The 24,315-nt window shown below is 41.6% G+C and overlaps 1 protein-coding gene across 4 annotated transcripts in view; it reads left to right on the plus strand.

Annotated features, from left to right (window-relative positions):
* Nucleotides 1–280: 280 nt before the first annotated feature.
* Nucleotides 281–24,315, plus strand: part of iffo2b (intermediate filament family orphan 2b) — a 41,613-nt gene continuing 17,578 nt past the window's right edge. For 3 of the 4 annotated variants that reach the window (XM_055916524.1, XM_055916531.1, XM_055916541.1), the window contains exon 1: nucleotides 281–1,331. In XM_055916524.1, coding sequence (XP_055772499.1) covers nucleotides 829–1,331 — 503 coding nt within the window. In that variant the 5' untranslated portion in view covers nucleotides 281–828. The remainder of the gene's footprint in view (nucleotides 1,332–24,315) is intronic. The other variant, XM_055916534.1, reaches the window with a different exon arrangement.

The raw sequence follows: 24,315 nt of genomic DNA on the forward strand, positions 1-24,315 counted from the left end.
TAATTAAACAGGTTAATATTCGCAGACCGAATACCAGGACTCTAATATTTGAACAAAAACTTTTGTTCAAGGTAGCCTAGTCTAATTCTATGGTTAATTGTTGTTCAAGGTAGCCTCGTCTAATTCTTGGGATAATTTGTCCATCATAAAATTTGGGGGAACTGTATTTTCCCTCATTTTCTGGACTTTGGGCTTTATTAATTATTTTTGTACTGTGAGCGCGTGAGTTTGTTTTTGCTCGTGAGGGGGCGTAACAGAGAATGGGAGGGGCGATGCATACGTTGCCCAGTTGAGCAGCTTGAAACATGATCCAGCGGCGCCACGAAGAGGCAGGGCTATAGACTAGAAGCATAGTGTTATCACACCGAGGTACCAGAGTTCGGAGAGATACGTGAATAGGAGCGAAGAGAGAGAGAGAGAAAAAGAGAGAGCGAAACAGAGAGAGAGAGTAGTGTAGAGAATGGGAAAGGGAGTAACTGGGAGCATTCAGCATCTGACAAATCAAAGGCACCGTGTCTCATATTCCTGCGTATAGCAGAGGAGGATGGAGCCTTGCCGGTTGAGCCAGAGGACTGGGCCGATAAGATGATCTGTTTGTGGATACCATTGTGTTTTTGTTCGCACCAATAGGAACATGTGTTTTCTGGAGGTTTGAGGAAAGTAATGGCTGCATCACCTTCAACTGCGCTGTCAATCTCATTTCAAAGAGCCACATCATAAGAAACTCCGTGGGGAACTGGCCTTTTGGAGGATATGCAGAAATAGGATCGGTTTGGTTATTAAATTATTTTAGCAAACCAAGCATTAAAACCAGTGGTTACCAGTTTTATGTTTACCAGTATGATGAACTCTTTTTTTGATACTTCGCCTGCTGCTATGATCGCTACAGTTCCTGTCAGCCGTATGTCCACTTCTGGGTCGGGCGCGGTAACCAGTGCTCTGCGAAATGATTTGGGGTCCAATATCCATGTCCTGAAGACTCTGAACCTGCGGTTTCGCTGTTTTCTTGCTAAGGTTCATGAACTAGAGCGGAGAAACAAATTATTAGAGAACCAACTGCAGCAAGCCTTGGAGCAACAACGATACCAAGTATACACACGTGAAGTAGCTGTCCAAACCGACTCTACTGAATCCCGACTGCCTGGCACCATTTGGAGTTTCACGCACGTGAGGAGACACGGCGAGCGCTATGAGACTCTCCAGGGGCCCGGTGTATCCTGGAATCACCCGGACGGTGTTGGGGTCCAAATCGATACCATCACACCAGAAATAAGAGCTCTGTATAATGTTTTGGCTAAAGTCAAGCGAGAGAGAGACGAATACAGGAGAAGGTAAGTACCAACAAACTACTGCATTCCGACAGTGACATCAGTGCGCATTTCCCATTGCAGCAGTTTTAGGCCTGACTGAAGCAGCAGCATCAGTCTACACATTATTTCTGCATTTAATTCTAATTGGATGGTAATAATATATGCTGATTATTTGTCACCAGATAGGAATTAATGAAATGCGTCATTGGTAGCCTAATATAAAGAAACTGCAACTCTCAAAACCTCAAATTTGGTGAAAGGTGGACTGATTCATTGCATATTTTGGTAGCCAAGCAGCAAGGGTATTATAACGCTTGCCAAAACCATGCGATTGCGCGATACCCTCGACTTCAGTTTAGTTTTAACTCAAGGCAGATTTGTTAACTTTTTACATAATTGTTTAATTTTCACTCTACTAGGTCTGCAGGCGTTTTCCCCAACCCAGTACTAACACACCCGTTTGAAATAATGAACTAATCATCCTCCATGATTGGCTGAATCAAGTTCGTTACTGCTGGGCTGGAACAAAACCTTGCACTGTACCTCCCTGGGACCAAAGTTAGGTACCCGAGAGCCGTCATTCATCTGTTCCTGCTGGGTGTTTTGTTGTTTGACACTGTGGCAAGTATAGGCTGGTTACATTCAATCCTATGGAATAGTAGAGATTAACCATTGTTTGAAACCTCCTTCAGTGACCCATGAGCAGTTATGTGGCTTCTAGGCCTGAAGGTGTTGTTATCATGGTGGGATATAGAAATGATAAAGAATATAGCTAAAAGCAGCCAGAGATTATACAATACAGGTTGTTTGCAATGTTTCACGTTGGTACAGTAATACATGTAGCGAGGATGCTGAAACTAGAGGGTATGTCCGATGGAAAATGGTGGGAAAAATCTAATTTTATTGGTCGCATACACATATTTAGCAGATGTTATTGCGGGTGTAGCGAAATGCTTGTGTTCCTAGCTCCAACAGTGCAGTAGTATATAAGAATTCACGACAATACACACAAATGTAAAAGACTGGAATTAAGAAATATCTAAATATTAGATTGAGCAATGTCGGAGTGGCATTGACTAAAATACAGTAGAATAGAATACAGTATATACATATGTAATGAGTAAAGCAGTATGTAAACATTATTCAAGTGGCCAGTGATTCCAAGTCGATGTATATAGGGCAGCAGCCTCTATGGTGCAGGGTTGTGTAAATGGGTGGAAGCCAGCTAGTGATGGCTATTTAACAGTCTGATGGCCTTGAGATAGCAGCTGTTTTTCAGTCTCTCGGTCCTTGCTTTGATGCATCTGTACTGACCTCGCCTTCTGGATGATAGCGGGTGAATAGGCCGTGGCTCTGGTGGTTGATGTCCTCGATGATCTTTTTGACCTTCCTGGAGGGCAAGGTAGTTTGCCCCCAGTGATGGGGTGGACAGACCACACCACCCTCTGGAGAGCCCTGCGGTTGCGGGCAGTGCAGTTGCCGTACCAGGCGGTGATACAGCCCGACAGGATGCTCTCAATTGTGCATCTGTAAAAGTTTGTGAGGGTTTTAGGAGCCAAGCCAAATTTCCTCAGCCTCCTGAGATTGAAGAGGCGCTGTTGCGCCTTCTTCACCACACTGTCTGTGTGGGTTGACCATTTCAGATTGTCAGTGATGTGTACACCAAGGAACTTGAAGCTGTCCACCTTCTCCACTGCTGTCCCGTTGATGTGGATAGGGGCGTACTCCCTCTGCTGTTTCCTGAAGTCCACGATCAGCTACTTTGTTTTGTTGATGTTGAGTGAGAGGTTATTTTCCTGGCACGACTCTCCCAGGGCCCTCACCTCCTCCCTGTAGGCTGTCTCGTCATTGTTGGTAATCAAGCCTACTACTGTTGTGTCGTCTGCATACTTGATGATTGAGTTGGAGGCGTGCATGGCCACGCAGTCATGGGTGAACAGGGAGTGCAGGAGGAGGCTGAGCATGTACCCTTGTGGGGCCCCTGTGTTGAGGATTAGCAAAATGGAGGTGTTGTTTCTTACCTTCACCACCTGGGGATGGCACGTCATGAAATCTAGGACCCAGTTGCACAGGGCGGGGATCAGACCCAGGGCCCCAAGCTTAATGATGAGCTTGGAGGGTGCTTGGAGGGTACTATGGTGTTGAATGCTGAGCTATAGTCAATGAACAGCATTCTTACATAAGTATTCCTCTTGTCCAGATGGGATAGGGCATACAGCGATTGCATCGTCTGTGGATCTATTGGGGCGGTAAGCAAATTTAAGTGGGTCAAGGGTGTCAGGTAAGGTAGAGGTGACATGATCCTTAACTAGACTCTCAAGCACTTCATGATGACAGAAGTGAGTGCTACAGTTACCTTTGCTTTCTTGGGTATAGGAACAATGGTGGACACCTTGAAGTAAGTGGGGACAGCAGACTGGGGTAGGGAGAGATTGAATATGTCCGTAAACACTCCAGCCAGCTGGTCTGTGCATGCTCTGAGGACGCGGCTAGGGATGCCATCTGGGCCGGCAGCCTTGTGAGGGTTAACACGCTTAAATGTATTACTCATGTCGGCCACGGAGAAGGAGAGCCCACAGTCCTTGGTAGCGGGCCGCGTCGGTGGTATTGTGTTATCCTCAAAACGGACAAAGAAGGTGTTTAGCTTGTCCGGAAGCAAGACGCCGGTGTCCACAACATGGCTGGTTTTCCCTTTGTAGTCTGTGATTGTCTGTAGACCCTACCACATAAATAAGAATTCGTCCTTAACTGGCCTGCCTAGTTAAATAAAATAAAAATGTAAAAAACATATGCTTTGTGTCTGAGCCATTGAATTGTGATTCCACTTTCTCTGTACTGACATTTTACCTGTTTGATTGCCTTACGCAGGGAATTACATTGTTTGTATTTGGCCATATTCCCAGTCACCTTGCCATTGTTAAATGTGGTGGTTTGCACTTTCAGTTTTGCGTGAATGCTGGCATCTATCTACTGTTTCTGGTTTGGGTAGGTTTTAATAGTCACAGTGGGTACAACATCTTCTATACACTTCCTGATGAACTCAGTCACCATATCCGTGTATTCGTAAATGTTATTCTCAGAGGCTACCTGGAACATATTTCATGATTATAATCAAAACAATCTTGAAGCATGGATTCCGATTGGTCAGACCAGCGTTGAATAGACCTTAGCATGGGTACTTCCTGTTTGAGTTTCTGTCTATAAGAAGGGAAAAGCAAAATGGAGTCGTGGTCAGATTTGCCAAAGGGAAGGTGGGGCAGGGCCTTGTAGGCTTTTTGAAAAGTTGAGTAGTAGTGGTCCAATGTTTTTCCAGAGCGAGTACTACAGTCAATGTGTTGGTAGAACTTCGGTAGCATTTTCTTCAACTTTGCACTGCATTTGAATTTCACACTGTCATTGCAATTTCAAACCTGATTATACTGTCTTAATAGAGACAACCATGGTAGAATGGTTCATAGTGTGGGTCTCCCATCCAACCCCAGCTTCCTCTTTGCTCATACCGGTTTCATTTCCCAGAGCTTTGGTCATCAACTGGTTGATTGCGATCAACTGGTCGATCTTTAAGGCATTCCTAGTAGATCACCAAACATTTCTGTAGAAAAGCAAATGATAAAGACTTGCGCCGCTTTTTTTATTATTCGTGTTGCGCTGTTGGCGGTAGGTGCACTTGATTCAGAAGCCCAGCGTAGCGGGTAGGCAAATTGTTCCAATTTTGAACCATTTAATTTGTCAGAAAGGACAAAATCCGCCTACCCAGCGGACCAGGAGATCTGTGGCTAAATTGAGTGCGCCTACTGCGCTGGCCAATCGGAGAGCTCAAATCAGTGTCTACAAGTTTGATACTAGCCTATGAGAGATTTCATAACTTTTAAAACAATAATCAGAGAGAGACTGTCAAAGAATACAGCAAAGAGTTGGTGTTTTTATGGGTGAGTTCATGCAAAAAAAAATATTCAGCACTGTCAACACTGTTTTTATTCAACACGATTAAAAAACATAAAACGTCTACTCCCTACTTCCACATGCGTTGCAATGAGTGAGTAGTCAAATGTATTATTAGCAGCTCGTTGTGTATATTTTAATATCGAGGAATATTTCACTTTCTCTGGTCATAGGAACACAAATTTGTGCTTGAGGCAGATGTGGTGGTCCTCGAGTTTCGCCATCAGGTGAAAGGTTGTTTTTAAATGTTTGAGCGTATGCTTCAGCCTAGACATCGGCTGCTAGTCAGATTATCATATCTTACAGGCAGTCACACTGTGGGCTAACTGACGTCTCCAGTGGCTCGAGTGCTATCATTGCCACGGTAACCCCTTGCCCTTAAAGGGGCTGCTGAACATTTGTCTCACAAAAATGAAATGCAATTGAGCAATATACCCAGGGGGTGCAACTGGTTTTAGAAGTGGGGGGCGGGGAGGCATGGCCCCATGGCTCTTCTAGCTGTTTCTATTTAGAACAACAAAAAGTAAGCAAAAATGCCCACAGTCATCAAGCTAGGTAAGAGATCATTATTAAATATGTTTAATTAATAAGACTGAACTAGATCAATGATAATTCAATAATCTATATTGTGTTGCAACTTTAACCAATAACCTAACAAATGAACAACTCTTACAAATGAAGTACAAACACTTAACTTTTGATTGACTTTATTAAGATATCAAATATCTTAATATCTTATTTCAGCCAGTCCACCCAGCCAGCCCGTGCAGCCTGCATGTCCGACCCACACCAGTCTAGTCAATAACTCAACACTCTCCCCAACACAATTTCCTTCAAGTCTTTAAAAAAAATTCTCATGGGAAAGGTTTGGAAAGCAAAAGTTTCATAAAAACACATACTCCTACACATTAATACACAGAAACAGAACATCCTCCATATAATTCATATCATAGGCCTAATAGTACTGTAGAGCTTTTAACTTGAAGTTTCCAGTATCAGCATAAGAAAAGAAGGGAGAATATGCAGACATGCTGAGATAAAAGAACATACTTGTTGCCATAATTCAGCCAGCCTTCACAAGACCATAACATATGCAAATCTGTGTTTTACACCTCCAGCAGAATAATACAATTTCTGGGTGCATGATATTCTTTATCACTGGCATATATAGTAAGTTCTATGGATGGTCTTAAACTGCAGTAATTTATATCTGTGCTTAAATTACTTATATGTCTGGGAGTTCTAACATATCTGAATCCATTCATCATCAATTTTGTTTGACTTTTGTTTTTGTCATTGGGAAAAGCCTCTATTAACCCTTGATACAGTTTGGAAATCAACTTTAGAGGGTTGTCAGACTGCCTTAAAATAGTTTTGATCTTTGAAGGTTCTTGCTTGTCCAGTGTTTGCTGCACTGAGAGAATAAAGTGTTGTATCTGCGTAAGTTCACCTATGCACCGATACACTGGTATTCCCTGGCTGCCTAACCCTGATGAGACCCAGGTCACCATCTGATCCTGCTCAAATGAGGCACGACAAAGAATTACCTTAGTGTACATTTATGCATTATATTATCCAAGAATAAAATCAATGGTTCAGTAATTGAAATAAAAATTATTCCCAGATCTCAGACTTTAGCCTACCCATAGACTCAATAATGGAATGTCACCATCTGATCCTGCTAAGGCATGATGAGCATAGTGTTGTGTGCTGACTGTGCACCATGACAGTGAAGCCTGTAGAGCTGTTTATACCGTGTCAGTGTGAAAAGTAGGAAATAAGATAGGGAAACTGACAGTTTAATAACGTTACATTGCTTTCCTGACTAATAAAACTTGTATCGCACTGAAAAAACATCAGAATATCGGTCTTCAATCGCTTGGCCGCTGGTTTCATCGGTTGATTCAGGTCTAGCGTGATTGAGGCAGAAATAATAGCAAAGGTTAGTGAGCTAGATGGTTAACGTTAGCCAACTTTTGGCTATCTCTAACTAATGGTACATCATCAAATTTACTTCAGTTGAAACGGGACAAATCAAAGGCTACAAAACATTTCCATATACACAACAGCTGTTAGATACTGCTACCTGACAGATAGCTAGCTAACACTGAACTGGCTGTGCTAGCTACTAGCTATCTAACTAGCTGGTAGTAGTTCATTCACTTCAGTCGAGAGGGGATGAAACATTACCTAACATAACATGTCATTTACATTATTAGCTCACCACTGGGAATATATATATATTTTTCTGTCAAACAGCAGTTAACTTGCCATTGAGATCAGTCAGCTAACGAGTAGCCAGTTTCTGCTCTGCTTGCTTTACAACTCATAGAAAATGTGCAAAACAGACAGCAGCTGCCTCTGTTCATCTCTCCTGTGCTGGTCCTATACACCAGCCTTTCAGCAGCTTTGCCTTCACACATCCTGTCTGCATGCTCTGTGGTGTATGTGCTGTACTAAATCCAACCGGCTGAAACCGGGAAAAAGCCTGCATGGTCCTAACGCACACCGGTGCCGTGTTTTGTATCACAGTGCAATGATAAAACTGGGGGGAACAAAAATGCAATTTCAGAATGCGTGGGGGGGGGGGGGATCACCATTGTCCCCAGTGAAAGTTGCGCCTCTGAATATATCACACCACTTCTTACTAGTAATAGATGTATTGTTTTAGAAACATTACAAAGCATGGTCATCCATTTTTTGTTTAATTATGGCGTAAAATTATTTTGGCTGGTAAAAAATCTGAGTGGCTGTTAGATTTTTAAATCTACCTGCCACATTGGTTGGTGGACCAACAAGTTAGTTTCAGGCCCTGAACTGATCTATTTTGTTATCCAAGCTCGAGTTTTGAAATATAATATGGTCTAAGAAGAACAATTTTGCCAGGCATATAACCAATATGCTGTGATGATGTATTAGGCCTTTCTACTGCACAAACCTCATACCCACAGAACTGTTTTTATTAGGTTATGTTTTACATTGAAGTTGTTTACATTTTTTTTATCTGAGCGGTAGGTCTCGCCTCATAAAAGGTTGGTGACCACTGTCCCAGAGGATTTCCTGCAGCATCCGTGGCCCAGGTCACTACTGCAGGGACCCTGTCAACCACCTCTGTTGCCCCATGATTCAACCAGGGAAGAATTCCGTAGACCCTAACTTAACCAAGAGTTTGGCTATGGGACAGACTCACTTCCATGCCCCCATACTGACTCAAACTGATGAAGTCATGAACTGTGTTTAGCAATCTTACTTTGGATGGTGATTTAAATAGTAAAGTAGCCCATTTGAAACTGCTGCAAATGACTGACAAGGCATGGAACAATCTTGCAAAGCCCTGCTCACATTATGATTGGGAAATACCAGCTCCTTGTACTTTAGACATTTCTGCAGTTAAGGTAAAAAAGGCCTAGGCCTAATGCTTCCATTGCTAAATCAGGGAGTCAGTAGATGTCAGTTGAGGGGCCAGATATACACACAGGCTTCAGACACTATTGATATTCATAAATGCACTTCAGCTAATAGCCCTCAAATAAAATAGCAATTCATTCTGAAAGGCAAGATTGCATTTCCTGCTGTTCATTATTGAATGGACGGAATATTCAGGCATGATAACAACTCAACGGAGTAGGACAGTCTGTCAAAAGACTGGCCTACAGCTTACTAACTGTTATGACCCTGTTATAACTTGTAAATAAGACTTACATTCTCAAATGGAAAATCTCATGCAGAAAAACAGACATTGGTGATGTCATTTCATGGGTCAGTGACTACATGCATGACAGACTTTCCTGGTTACTATACTGTAGAGAAGCAGTTAATATACTATTACTGTGACAAAAATTCCAGATTGTCTGCATAATCAAATAACATTCAGCTCAGACATCCATACATACCCCACAAGACAGGCCACCAGGGGTCTCTTCACAGTCCCCAAATCCAAAACAAATTCACGGCAACGCATAGTTTTATACAGAGCCATGATCGCATAGAACCCTTCCATCTTCATTTACTCAAGCAAACAGCAAAATAACCCTTAAAAAAAGTATAAAAAAACAACTCATGGAACAACTGGGACTGTGAGGGAATTAAAAACGCACCCACATTCACTATACCCTAGCTCAAGACCAAACATTTTAAGTAGGCCAAAAAAATATTAAAATAGAGCGCAATCCTATTTTAAAATAGAGAGCAATAGTAATGGTGTTTAACTCCGCCATGGTTCATTGAACAAAGCCTATGGGAAAATGAATGAATGTTTTGTAGGGTTTTTGTATAAATGCAGAAAATAAGGTCTGTAGTAAACACAGGCTTAGGATATCTTATATGTTTTGTTCTATGAGATATGCATTTTGAAGCATTTATGAAAAGAAAAAAAAGCACATAAAGCACAAAGGCTTCATAATTCATCAAGGTCATGTTAACTGACTGATATATTATTTCATAGAACAAAACATACAAGATCTCCTCAGCCTGTGTTAACCTCAAACCTTATTTTTGGTGTTTATCCCAAAACCCTATTCTTTCCCCATTAATTTTCCCCATAGGAATGGCAGAACAAACCAGAAGTAACTAATTTCCGGGTTTAGGACTACAAGTTTACAAGCTCTGTGCAACGGTTGTTTAGCCTATTAAATGGCTGGCTTTAGGACCATGAGGAGCATTGTGTGTATTTTTTTGTTCACTATAATATTACGGTGCTAATTAATGGCTGGGGTCATTTTTGTTTGTTTTTGCTGTTCTCCAAATAGTCTTTTAGAGTTTTAAATTGTGTAGAAATGCAGTATACAAGCTTCCTGCTATACCCAAGGTTCAGCTGAACTGATGCCACTGACCTTCAGCCCAGTGTGCTGATTTCTTAAAGCTTTATATGTGTTGACACACCATGAGATGTTTGGACAAGAATTAGTTTTTGTCAACCAGATTTGGAACACTTTAGATGGAAGTATCTGATACAGTATCTAGAGACATGGCAAGAATTAATTAATTCAATATGCTAAACATGTCATGACAGGATTTGTTATTACATGTTTACATATGGTTCCCGCCAGGGAACAGTACATTTCTTATTGCGCAGTTGCACAATGTTTATTGTTTTGCAGTTGTGCAACTGTCTCTGTTATTTCTTGGTCGCAAAGTTTAATGCCAGATTTGTTATCGGTCATCTGATTTTATAACAGACTTTTAACAGTCTGAGCATGACATAGCAAGCCATAATTATTTTGGGGATGCAAACACGCACACATTGTATTATTTTATTTATCTTTATTGAACCAGGCAAGTCAGTTAAGAACAAATTCTTATTTCCAATGACAGCCTAGGAATAGTGGGTTAACTGCCTTGTTCAGGGGCAGCACAGCAGATTTTTACCTTGTCAGCTCGGGGATTCGATCTTGATACCTTTCGGTTACTAGTCCAACACTTTAACCACTAGGCTACCTGCCGCCCCGTGAACGTACATGCACACAACATCGTGTCATGGATGGGTTCAGTAAGTCAGTGATATATCCACATGCTGGAATATGTGGACAAGAAGGTTACATGTCTTTCATGTTGACAAATGACAATAGAAAGATGGGCGACCGGGATCATTGCCAGTGCCCCAGTTCAGATTGTCTCTCCTTGAGATTCAGCAGGAGTCGTGCTGAATATTACTGTGATAAAGATCAGACGGTTGTCAGGACAGTTGTGTGTGTAGTGGTTTTTCTCAAGGACTTATTCAGGATAGGCTTCATGATAAAAAGCTAATCAAAGCAGTGTGGCTGAAGACAGCTTGGTAACCTTTCCTTCACCCCTATACAGTATGTGTTTATTTCGCTCCATTACTGTAGTCATATAATTTATAGGACACTGTATCATTTTACAATGTTGGCTGATTTAATGATCATGTAAACCAAGGTGAAACTCATCCATACTTAATACCAAAGCGATGGTTGAGTATGAGAAACACACACAGGCTTAGAGATGTAGTTCTTTCTATCATGAAAATGGTATTTGAGCTCCATCTCAATCACTCACACGAGAGAGATGGAGAGAAAGAAGGAGAAAAGCAATGTCCTCCTTGTCCCTTCTTTTTATTGACAGTGTATTGTGGCAATAAAGTGTGTGTGCGTGCATGCGAGTGTGTGTGTTGTGGAAGTGTGCTTTTTTTTACTGTAATGTATTATCCTTCTAGTGTGGTGGGGACACAATACGACATTGTGTTTGAGTTTTTTGTTGAATGGCGTGCAAGCTTCACACAGGCTGTGTGTGTGTGTGGTAACTTCAAACCAAACGTGAAAGAGAGAATAAAAAGATGGAGTATAGTTGTAAATAGGCAATAAACTGATTCAGTCTGAAAGCATCCTGCAGTGGGATGTTACACAATTTCAATTTCTATTTGCAATAACTGAAATTATGACTACCCAGGTTTCAAACCTGTGACATCTGCACAACTCAATGCCTTGTTAGGCCTGTGCGCTAATCTTTCCAGTAGGCATAAGCTTTGCGAGCTAACACAAGTCTTCCGTTCTCAGGCAAGGTTACTCATCATGTGACCATAGTTCACTGAATCACCTCTGTTACACAATTCTTACTTCAGCAGTTCAGACACAGCGTAGCCCTCGAAGACACATCAACAGTAAACTATACCCCAGTTGGGATATGAACCAGTGATCCTCGGTCACTAGTCCGCTCTTCCTAACTGTTTGGCCATGCTACTGGAGACGATCCACTGCCTTCCCGGATTCCCTTTGAAAAGGACCTGTTCCAAACCCCATGCAGTGCAGGCATGCAGCATAGCTCCTCGGGACAGTTTCTTCCAGCATTAATAATTGAAGGCAGCTGAATTTAGCTGCATCGCCGAGTGTGGATCAATGAGATGAGAATCCTGAGGAGACACTTTCTCTGTGCTTTGATCTCTCTGCTGCTGCTCAGAAGATGAAAGGACTAATTGGGCTTGTTGGGTCAGATGTAGCTGCCTCCCCAACAGGAGGATAAAGACCTGCCCACGTGAACAACCTAATATGGGTAATTACAGAGCACGATGACCTCAGGTTGCAGGTTGGAACTGTATAACCATTTCTCTTGTCTATATCCAGTTTCTAATGATACATGATGATTCCCCAAATATAAACATACTTCTGCTGTATGTATGCACACCTTTTCCCACTGTTGTGGTCTGCAATATGTAATCTAGATCTGCTGTTCAGCTAGAACTTTCCCTGTACACAGCAGTCAGTCTGTCCCAGACTGCACTGCATCCTGGCACTCAGCCCCTGCTGATAGCCCCTCTTTCTACCCCCTGCTGATACACAGGCAGAGGGAACTCATTTCTGAGAGCACACAGCTCCTGGCGATTCTCTCTCTCTCCCCCTAGCCTTGTGGAGGTCAACATAGTGATATCAGACTGTTATCAAGGTCAGGACGTTGTCACAGGTATCTACTGTATGTCATTAGAAGCTCTGTTATCCTCAGTAGAGTTGATGTTAAGCTGCTTCATTTCATGAGAGGCTGCAGGCTGACAGTAAGGTCAAAGATAAGAGTGCATTGGTGTGAAGGAGACAACAAGGAACTGTGGTGTCTCTCCATATTGATTCACAACAAGGAACTGTGGTGTCTCTCCATATTGATTCACAACAAGGAACTGTGGTGTCTCTCCATATTGATTCACAACAAGGAACTGTGGTGTCTCCATATTGATTCACAACAAGGAACTGTGGTGTCTCTCCATATTGATTCACAACAAGGAACTGTGGTGTCTCTCCATATTGATTCACAACAAGGAACTGTGGTGTCTCTCCATATTGATTCACAACAAGGAACTGTGGTGTCTCTCCATATTGATTCACAACAAGGAACTGTGGTGTCTCTCCATATTGATTCACAACAAGGAACTGTGGTGTCTCTCCATATTGATTCACAACAAGGAACTGTGGTGTCTCTCCATATTGATTCACAACAAGGAACTGTGGTGTCTCTCCATATTGATTCACAACAAGGAACTGTGGTGTCTCTCCATATTGATTCTGGGGGAAACTCTGGGTGGGTAGTCACGTGATGGAATCGTTCTTCCTCATTTGCCTCTGTGTGTCTGCTTTTTCAGTGAGTGCACCATGTTCCTGATTATTCATGGGTATCGATGTAGCTGAGCGCGGTGGCACACTGCCATGTATAAAAGTGCAGGAATGCACCTGTCTCTTCTAACCACTGTTAACCGCTATAGCAGGAGGCTATGGACTAGTGGATAGGAACATTCAGTGGTAGACACACATCAGGAGGGGCATTCTACTGCTGTACAATGGCTGTACAGAGGACTTGGGTCTCTATCTGTGCATGTTTGTCTGTATACAGTGTCTGTTTCACTGTCTATCTCTGCTGTATTTCAAGATCTTATTAACACAGAAGAAACATTCTCTTGGTTGACAGCTAAGGAGCTACAAGACTTATTACACAAAGAGACAGCCTCAATCACTTACACACCCTGGGCTTAGGGTAGAATAGCCTTTTTGTGATGGTGTGCTGGCGATTAGGGATCGATATGGGTCAGCGTATCTTGTCTCGTTATGGGTGAGTGAGCTCAGACAGGGATATTAGAGCTATCTCTTACATATACCGTTACATTAGCCCAGGCTAGACATATCTGTCTTAGAGACACAGTAACACTTAAGATACACTTAATGCAGTGGGATGGAGAGCACATGAACCTTCAGTGGCAGCGTTTTCATTATGTTTGTTTAAGTGGCTCACCATGCAAGGGCTGGTCATCATGGTGATGTAGACATGCTTTCTGTAGCGCTCTCCCAAACGGAGAGATAGACAGTGGGATGAAAAGCCAGACTACACATGTACTGTATGCAATGATTATCTATTATATGTTTATTATTGGTGCCTTGCTCTTTAGTAATCATTCAGATATAGTTTGCTGTAAGTTATAATTTTGTGGGCAGGCACTGCGGTGCCACGAACCATTCTAAACTACCATTCAATTTATTGGCAGCATTTCATCGTATTATCACTAAGTGATCTTTGTAACCTACTGTATATTGAATTAGGATGCTGTCGGTTTTGACCTACTGTACCTTTAAGCCAGGGGATAAACAACCATGATGGATCATGATGAGAGTGAGGGGAATTGAAATAGGGGGGGGAGCTGACTTCCTGTAAATACAGCTGTCATGCTTTCATGGGAGTTCTGATTTATTCTACACTTTCTACATGTGTGTGTACTTAGATGATAAAAGGGATGTGCCATGGTGTATTTACACAGGGATAATGGAATGCAGATACATGGCTTCCCTGTGGTTTATACTGTACACACCCCGATTTCAGGAGGATTTGTGCCAAAGGTCTTCTCTAATGAGTCTGTCCACCCACAGCTCCACCCAAACGAGGCCTGAGCATGCCATGGGTGTGTGTCTCAGTGATGACATAACATATATATATATATATATATTATTTATTTAACCTTTATTTTAACTAGGCAAGTCATTTAAGAACAAATTCTTATTTACAATGATGGCCTAAAAGTATATTTCATAATACTCCCCAAATTCCCCCTCATTTGTTAAATGGAAAATCCCATTGAAATGCACCATTATTAAATTAAGACAGAATTTCATAAAGACGTGCTAATTTTCCACCATGAACTATGTTTGACTTTTTCCAACTCTTGCTTTCATGCAGGTTAATGGTCCTCTATATATCTTGAGTCAATAGCCAGGAGAGGACAGCCAATATGTTGGGCTCCAATGTGGCCATGCAGGAAGTGAGATCTATATAGTGGAAACATCAGTACAGAGCAGGAGTGTGCTCAATTGTACTCAACTGAGGTTTGGTGGGTGGGTGGGCTGCAGGGTGAGTTGGTTTTGCAGACCTCAGTAAAAAAAGAAAAAATATATTTTCTGTCACATTACCCTCAAGCCCCTCATAAATAACACATTACATCAACGTGCTGGAAATGTTGATGTCCTTTCCTGGGATGAAAGTAACATTTAACTTGTTTTTATTGGATAAATGAAATGCCACATAATCTTTGGTGTACAATACAGTGAAATGGCCAGCAGGTGACTGTGAGGGAGAGACAGAGACATCACACAAAACTGCTAAACCAGTTGTAGAAAACCATATGTTCCTTATGGATTGTAGAAGAGAAAAACAATAATCTATTCTGTGTGCCTTGTAGAAGTCTATTATTATTCAGCGTCTCTCTGTGAGTGAGCGTTATAGCAGTGGGTCTCAACCTTGTGGCACAGCCTTAGAATCCACAGACTCAGAAGAAAAACAAAGCATTAGGTGTGGATTAGAGGTCGACCGATTAATCGGAATGTCTGATTTAATTAGGGCCGATTTCAAGTTTTCATAACAATCGGAAATTGGTAATTTTGGATGCCAATTTTTTTCCTATTTATTATTATATTTTTTTACACCTTTATTTAACTAGGCAAGTCAGTTAAGAACACATTCTTATTTTCAATGACGGCCTAGGAACGGTGGGTTAACTGCCTTGTTCAGGGGCAGAACGACAGATTTTTACCTTGTCAGCTCAATCTTGCAACCTTACGGTTAACTAGTCCAACGCTCTAACCACCTGCCTCACGAGGAGCCCGCCTGTTATGCGAATGCAGTAAGAAGCCAAGGTAAGTTGCTAGCTAGCATTTAAACTTATCATATAAAAAACAATCAATCAATCATAATCACTAGTTATAACTACACATGGTTGATGATATTACTAGTTTATCTAGCGTGTTCTGCGTTGCATATAATCGATGCAGTGCGCATTCGCGAAAAAGGACTGTCGTTGCTCCAAGTGTACCTAACCATAAACATCAATGCCTTTCTTAAAATCAATACACAGAAGTATATATTTTTAAACCTGCATATTTAGCTAAAAGAAATCCAGGTTAGCAGGCAATATTAACCAGGTGAAATTGTGTCACTTCTCTTGCGTACATTGCACGCAGAGTCAGAGTATATGCAACAGTTTGGGCCGCCTGGCTCATTGCGAACTAATTTGCCAGAATTTTACGTAATTATGACATAACATTGAAGGTTGTGCAATGTAACAGAAATATTTAGACTTATGGATGCCACCCGTTAGATAAAATACGGAACGGTTCCGTATTTCACTGAAATAATAAACGTTTTGTTTTCGAGATGATAGTTTCCGGATTCGACCATATTAATGACCTAAGGCTCGTATTTCTGTGTGTTATTATGTTATCATTAAGTCTATGATTTGATAGAGCTGTCTGACTGAGCGATGGTAGGCACCAGCAGGCTCATAAGCATTCATTCAAACAGCACTTTTGTGCGTTTTGCCAGCAGCTCGTCGCTGTGCTTGAAGAATTGAGCTGTTTATGACTTCAAGCCTATCAACTCCTGAGATTAGGCTGGTGTAACCGATGTGAAATGGCTAGCTAGTTAGCGGGGTGCGCGCTAATAGCGTTTCAAACGTCACTCGCTCTGAGACTTGGAGTGGTTGTTCCCCTTGCTCTGCAAGGGCCGTGGCTTTTGTGGAGCGATGGGTAACGCTGCTTCGAGGGTGGCTGTTGTCGATGTGTTCCTGGTTCGAGCCCAGATAGGAGCGAGGAGAGGGACGGAAGCTATACTGTTACATTGGCAATACTATAGCGCCTATAAGAACATCCAATAGTCAAAGATATATGAAAAACAAATCGTATAGAGATAAATTGTCCTATAATTCCTATAATAACTACAATCTTAAACTTCTTACCTGGGAATATTGAAGACTCCTGTTAAAAGGAACCACCAGCTTTCATATGTTCTCATGTTCTGAGCAAGGAACTTAAACGTTAGCTTTTTTACATGGTACATATTGCACTTTTACTTTCTTCTCCAACACTTTGTTTTTGCATTATTTAAACCAAATTGAACACGTTTTATTTTATTTGAGGCTAAATTGATTTTATTGATGTATTATATTAAGTTAAAATAAGTGTTCATTCAGTATTGTTGTAATTGTCATTATTACCCCAAAAACATTTTTTAGCTATCGGCTTTTTTCCCCCTCCAATAACCGGTATCGGCGTTGAAAAATCATAATCTGTCGACCTCTAGTGTGGATGCTTTGTAACATTGTCTCCTGCATCTTGCATCAGTTTATGGTGTTTTCAAAATGGCAGCCAGTGCCAATGTGACAAGTCCCTGCACACCCATATTTGACATCTTTACCTGTTTCGATCAAATGTCAGCAGCTTAAAATTGTTACTGTTAATTAAAAATTATTACCTGTGCCCTACAGAGCAATTATGTGTTTTTCCACCGAGGCTGTTCTTTGATCACACCTGTCACGCCAGTGCCCTGTATTGTATGTGCGATTGCCTGTCTGGCAGGCACATGAGGCAGTGAACCAGAGCTCTGCCAGTCTTCTCACTGGGTGTCCCCCCGTGGAAGAGCCAATAGACAGACAGTATACACCCTTGGGGGCAAAGAAGGGCCGTCATGGCTGGCTGTGTGGCTTAGTGATTAGATAATGTGTTTACACAGTGCAGAAACTGCAGACAAGCCTAGCACACACTGCTATTGTGTGGATAGTTGAGTGGTGTGTGGTGATGCATGGTGTTGGCCAGGAAAGGCCATGGGATTAGGACTGTTACAATGTGGCTCCAACCCATCCGGCACTACGCCCTCTCCAGGGTATGTCCTATGGTGTCTATACAATGTATTTTGTTGAGCTAGACTTTGATGAATTCAAAGTTACACTTTGTGGGTTCATCAGCAAATAGCTGACGGAATCAGAGGGAGGCCCTAAAAATGGTCAAGATCCTAAAAATTGTCAAAGACTCCAGCCACCCTAGTCATGGACTGTTCTCTCTGCTCCCGCATGGCAAGCGCTACCGGAGCGCCAAGTCTAGGTCCAAAAGGCTTCTTAACAGCTTCTACCCTTAAGCCATAAGACTCCTGAACAGCTAATCAAAAGGCTACACGAACCCCTCTTTTACGCTGCTGCTACTCTCTGTTTATTATCTATGCATAGTCACTTTAACTCTACCTACATGTGCATATTACCTCGACTAACCGGTGCCCCCGCACATTGACTCTGTACCGATACCCCCTGAATATAGCCTCGCTATTGTTATTTTACTACTGCTCTTTAATTATTTATTTTTATCTTCAATTTTTTACTTAACACTTTTTTAAGCATTGCTAGTTAAGGACTTGTAAGTAAGCATTTCACTGTAATGTCTACACCTGTTGTATTCAGCGCATGTGACAAATACAATTTGATTTGAATCGTGAATTATGTAAGATTACTATTTACTACAGACTACCAAGGCCCTTCTCTGTATCCTAAGTGTACCCAGAGCCTGTTGTGTGTTGTCAAAACCTGCCTTTTAATGGTTTCTTAGTACTGGGATGCATGGAAAAGGCAGTTTCATTATACTAGGATTTAGAATACATATATCATCGTCCCTGGTTTTTCTTAATGATGATCTCCTGGTATTGCTTAAAGGAAAATACCACTCACAAAGTATATTTTGTTATTTGTTTCATTAATCCACTGTTGATACAGTCCCAAAATGTTTTGCATGTCAGCAATCAAGTTTTCAAGATATAGAACTTTCAAAATACAGAAAGTGTTGCAGTGTGAATCGTTTTGCAAAACTCATTATACTGTGACACTATCTGTATTTTGAAAGTTCTATTCCTTTAAGCCCAGTGTGTTTGACCTGGTTTCAAGTAGAGGTCGACCGATTAATCGGAATGGCCGATTTAAAGTTGGCCCGATTTCAAGTTGACATACCAATCGGTAATCTGCATTTTTGGACACCGATTATAGCCGATTACATTGCACACCACGAGAAGACTGCGTGGCAGGCTGACTACCTGTTACGCGAGTGCAGCAAGGAGCCAAGGTAAGTTGCTAGCTAGCATTAAACTTATCTTTATAAAAAAACTATCAATCTTAACATAATCACTAGTTAACTACACATGGTTGATGATATTACTAGCTTGTCCTGCGTTGCATATAATCGATGTGGTGCCTGTTAATTTATCAACTAATCACATTCTGCTTTGCCAAACGGGTGATGATTTAGCACTGTCGTTGCACCAATGTCTACCTAACCATAAACATCAATGCCTTTCTTTAAAATCAATACACACGTGTATATTTTTAAACCTGCATATTTAGTTAATATTGCCTGCTAACATGAATTGAATTTAACTAGGGAAATTGTGTCACTTCTCTTGCGTTCTGTGCAAGCAGAGTCAGGGTATATGCAGCAGTTTGGGCTGGCTCATTGCAAACTGTGTGAAGACCATTTCTTCCTAACAAAGACCGTAATTAATTTGACAGAATTGTACATAATTATGACATAACATTGAAGGTTGTGCAATGTAACAGCAATATTTAGACTTAGTGATGCTACCCGTTAGACAAAATATGGAACGGTTCCGTATTTCACTGAAAGAATAAACGTTTTGTTTTCGAATTGATAGTTTCCGGATCTTACCATATTAATGACCAAAGGCTCGTATTTCTGTGTCATTATAGTATAATTAAGTCTATGATTTGATAGAGCAGTCTGACTGAGCGGTGGTAGGCAGCAGCAGGCTCGTAAGCATTCATTCAAACAGCACTTTCCTGCATTTGCCAGCAGCTCTTCGCTGTGCTTCAAACATTGCGCTGTTTATGACTTCCAGCCTATCAACTCCCGAGATTAGGCTGGCAATACTATAGTGGCTATAAGAACATCCAATAGTCAAAAGGTATATGAAATACAAATGGTATAGAGAGAAATAGTCCTATAATAACTACAACCTAAAACTTCTTACCTGGGAATATTGAAGACTCCTGTTAAAAGGAACCACCAGCTTTCATATGTTCTCATGTTCTGAGCAAGGAACTTAAACGTTAGCTTTTTTACATGGCACATATTGCACTTTTACCTTCTTCTCCAACACTTTGTTTTTGCATTATTTAAACCAAATTGAACATGTTTCATTTTATTTGAGGCTAAATTGATTTTATTGATGTATTATATTAGGTTAAAATAAGTGTCCACCAAAAATCAGTATTGGTATCGGCGTTGAAAAATCATAGTCGGTCGACCTCTAGTTTCAAGCCGGTAACTACATGCAACTGACTCCTCAGATACAAGTAACTAGCTACAGTTGATGCCGTCCCCATTTTAAGGAGCAATAATACCCTGCGTGTGAAGACAATACATTAATCAAACTCACAGCTTATATTTTCCGATGTGTACAACCTCCTCCCCTCAATGTTAAACCTATCTAATCCAGTCCCCTCTAAAGTCGCTATACTGTCTGTGCCTTTTACATCTACACAGGCATGCACGAATGAACACGCACACACACACACACAACATTAGCCTGGGGCTTAACATACAAAGCGTAAGACAGGCATGATGGACACACACACACACATGGCATGCTGCTCTACAGTTTTTAGCATTTTAGAAATACAGAAAATGTGGACATAAGGTTATTCTAGAGTCATGTCAGGCTTCACCCTCCTAGCCGCTTGTCCTTTTCAATGTCATTGATATGTGTGTAGTGAACATTGGAGGTTCAAGCTGGTTCAGCATGATCTATTTGAAGTGTAGTATTTATGGCTGTGGTCTTCCTCCCCAGTAAGGGTCGGCAGCAGAGGAATCTGCTGAGTCATATAATACTTACGGTGCCATTCAGAACTCAACCACTTCTCACTCGACCAGTATTGAACCATGTACATATCTAACCCAGTTTTCCAATGGGGATCAATATTCATTCACAATATACAATACTGCACCAAATCACCATCAGTATTGATCTGATCATTTTTTGTTATTTTATTGCAATATGTATTGTGTTATTTTGTATCTGAGCTGATGCTCTCTATAATTATGCAGTAGTTTATAGACTGGAAATGTCAGGTTGTATAAAACATAGTTTAGAAGATATCAATACAGTGGGTGCTCCTCTCTTTTATCACAATACTTATGTTAGTTTCTCATTCAGAATAATACATTCTGTTACTCCCAGCAGGCGAATGAAATGGTGCCCTGGGGACAAATACCATCACATAGCAACCCTCATGTTTTTAGTTTTGGCTGTGACTGTGGCCTGTCTGAGAGAGGAGTGCTATATTTAAGACTGAGTGTGGAACAGGTCACCAGCATTTATTGAATGACGACCCCACCAGCTGTTTATAGGCTACAGTGTACACTACATGGTGGCATAAGGAATGATGGTACAGTAGTTCTATGTATCAGATGTATGCAGGCAGTGGCATTGTCTCCCTGGACACGAGAAGGCTACAAGGAGAAGGGTGATGGGAGGGGAGGAGGGGGATGGAGTCAGGTAGGGAGCAGGGAATGAGATCAGGGCAAATCGAATGAGGTCTGACCTTGAGGGGTTGTTGGCTATTCAGCACAAACAGACCCCCACCCTCCACCCAGCCTGCAGCCTCTAGGGGAAGACTCTTCCGACCGAACAACCGGCCATATGCCTGCTATTCTACCCACACCACCACTGCTCATTAGTACCCTACATATGTCCCTGACTCTGTGAAAATGATAGATCACAGGGCTAGCCCGATGACATACAATCAATGACCCCCTCAGATATATCTTCATCTCCCAATAGACAGCCGCTGACTCAAACAACCAACTCACCTTTTTTCAGGATTTTCCATCTTAACCCGTGTGTCAAACCCCTCTGCACCCCACCTTCTGCCCTCCCTACGAGCGCCCCGCCCTCTCCTTTTGTTGAGATGAATCTATGCAGGAGGTAAATTATGGCTGAAGTCCCCTCAATGCGATAGATATAATTGCATGGAGAGGATGTGGGATGCTGTATACTGTATAGAGACATGGATGAAGCTCCATAGGATTAATCACATACAGTACGTGTGTGTTCTGGCCTTGGTGGCTGGTGTGATTTATCTGTGTTGTCACCAGATTCATCCTGGTCCTGTCTGTGTCAGGGAGGGTGATGAAAGGCCTGTTATTCCTTGACGATACAGACATATTGATCCTTCAACACTAGCACCTCTCATATGGGCAGTATTGACAATAATTATGGTGATCTATTTCTAACAGTGGTCAATAATGATAAATTATAAAACAGTTGGGCAGTTTATCAGATTTTCACAATATTATCATATATATAGAAAAATAATTTAGTGTTTTTGATATTGTAATTGATTCTGTAGTTTCTACCATTGTCCTCCAACCATTCCAACACCATGTCCTTTGAGAATCCAGGGGAAAGGACAGCCAGCCAATGTCCCTGCATCAGCAAAAAAAATGTACTATGTTTTACATGACATTCATGATAGAGACACATGGAATGCACTGTAATCCCAGAACTGTATGCACATGAAAATAGAGTCCTTGTCGATGTGGAAGACTTATTTCTAAGAGTGAATGGTTAACCACATAATTGTGGTTTACAGGGCTTAGAGGTGATTCACTGAGAACAGACACATGAATGGTCTGTCCCTCTGAATTCCAGAGTGCCTGTGTACTGTTCTCAGTGATGATGAGAGGTCAGAGCTTTACTGGAAAAAAGATTACCAGTAACTTGGATCTGGCCTTATAAAGACGTTACTTGGGGCATGAATGAGTTAGCAAAGAGCACCTTATTCCTTGGGCATTTTTCTTTCATCAATGCAGAGCGGCCATCATAGATCTGACCATGTAACTTTGTTACTCCAATACCTGAAAATTGAAAATGTCTAGACTTAACGACAACTTCTATGCACCCTAAAAATGTAATTTTTAAATAATAAAACCCCCCACTAAAAACAAGAATATATCATCAGATGGAGAAACCGTGCTTGCTGGGTAATGGTTATGATTCCATGTGTCCTCAGGCAGAGTGATGAATAAAGGTTTAGACAGCTCGCGTGCAAATGAAGCTGCCTAGGCACACCACACTGGGAGGGAGTGTACGTTGGCAGGTCTTGTCTTGCTGGAATTCTATTGTTCTGCAGAGAGAAATTATACGAGAATCTCATGCTCGGTCTGCCCTGAGCTGCATTATTTTAGGCTTGTTTACAACCATTCTACAGTGTCAGACATTTTTGGGGGGATTCTTTTCTGATTGGTTATTCAAATGAAATAGTTTGTAGCCTTTACATTGTTATACATCAGATGTGAGTAGGAATACATATTCATAAATCATGTCTGTGGATATCAACGTATGAGTCCAGACTGTACTCTGGTTGTGTTACAGCAGCCTGACTGGAGAACAGGCATCTGGTCTTACACAGACAGATGTCTATGGGATGACACAGTCAGGCTAATAGTCTCCTGCTGTCTTTGTCCTTGTAAGGAGACTCCAGGTCATTTCACAGACTCCAGCTAAAGGCAAAACTCATCCAACAGTCCTTTTGGAGCGGGGTTATGGCAGAAGACAGAATACCTCTCCCATGTTGTAGTGTCTGTTATGGTAGAATGTTTATTTGGATGCCTTAGTTTCCACTCAGTACAGATCAAATGACTACTGTGATTCAGAGAATCTTTCCATAACCTGGAAGTGATGGAGCAACTCTGCCACAGGACCATTTCTTCTGTTGCTTGGCAGAGATGGAATGAATCTGAATGGAACACAGATTTATGTTGGATACTCCAGTTTCCCACACAGTGTGAAGGAAATGACACAGTGCCCATCCGGGAAGTGGCACACTACTGTACCTAAATTGTAAGTGACGCAGAGCACATGCAGATGCTGTGACAGACTGTTTTCCTCTGTCTGCCGCGGGAGGATGTGATGCAGTTGTGAACTCCAATGACCTTTGGAGTCCTACCGCGGCAGGCAGGGTGTTTGAACACAGTAAAGTAGCAGTGCCAGCATTTTAAGAACAACACTTCAATCACAGGGTGAGCTGGAGACCGCCCAGCCAGGGATACTTCTCTCAAGCTAATTAGACCGTGTCGACAACATTCAGTGGCTCCTGAAAAGCAACAAATCTAGGTTTGTTAGATAGAAGTAGGCCTACGCTCTAGTGACATATTTTGTTTATGCTACATTCAATGGTGAATTCGAGAAATTGCTTTTAGAGCAAAAGATGAGATCTGAAAGGTGTCTTCAACTCCGTGGTGGAATGATTGTTACT

The sequence above is a fragment of the Salvelinus fontinalis genome, chromosome 3 (assembly GCF_029448725.1).
Source record: "Salvelinus fontinalis isolate EN_2023a chromosome 3, ASM2944872v1, whole genome shotgun sequence".
Lineage (NCBI taxonomy): Eukaryota > Metazoa > Chordata > Actinopteri > Salmoniformes > Salmonidae > Salvelinus > Salvelinus fontinalis.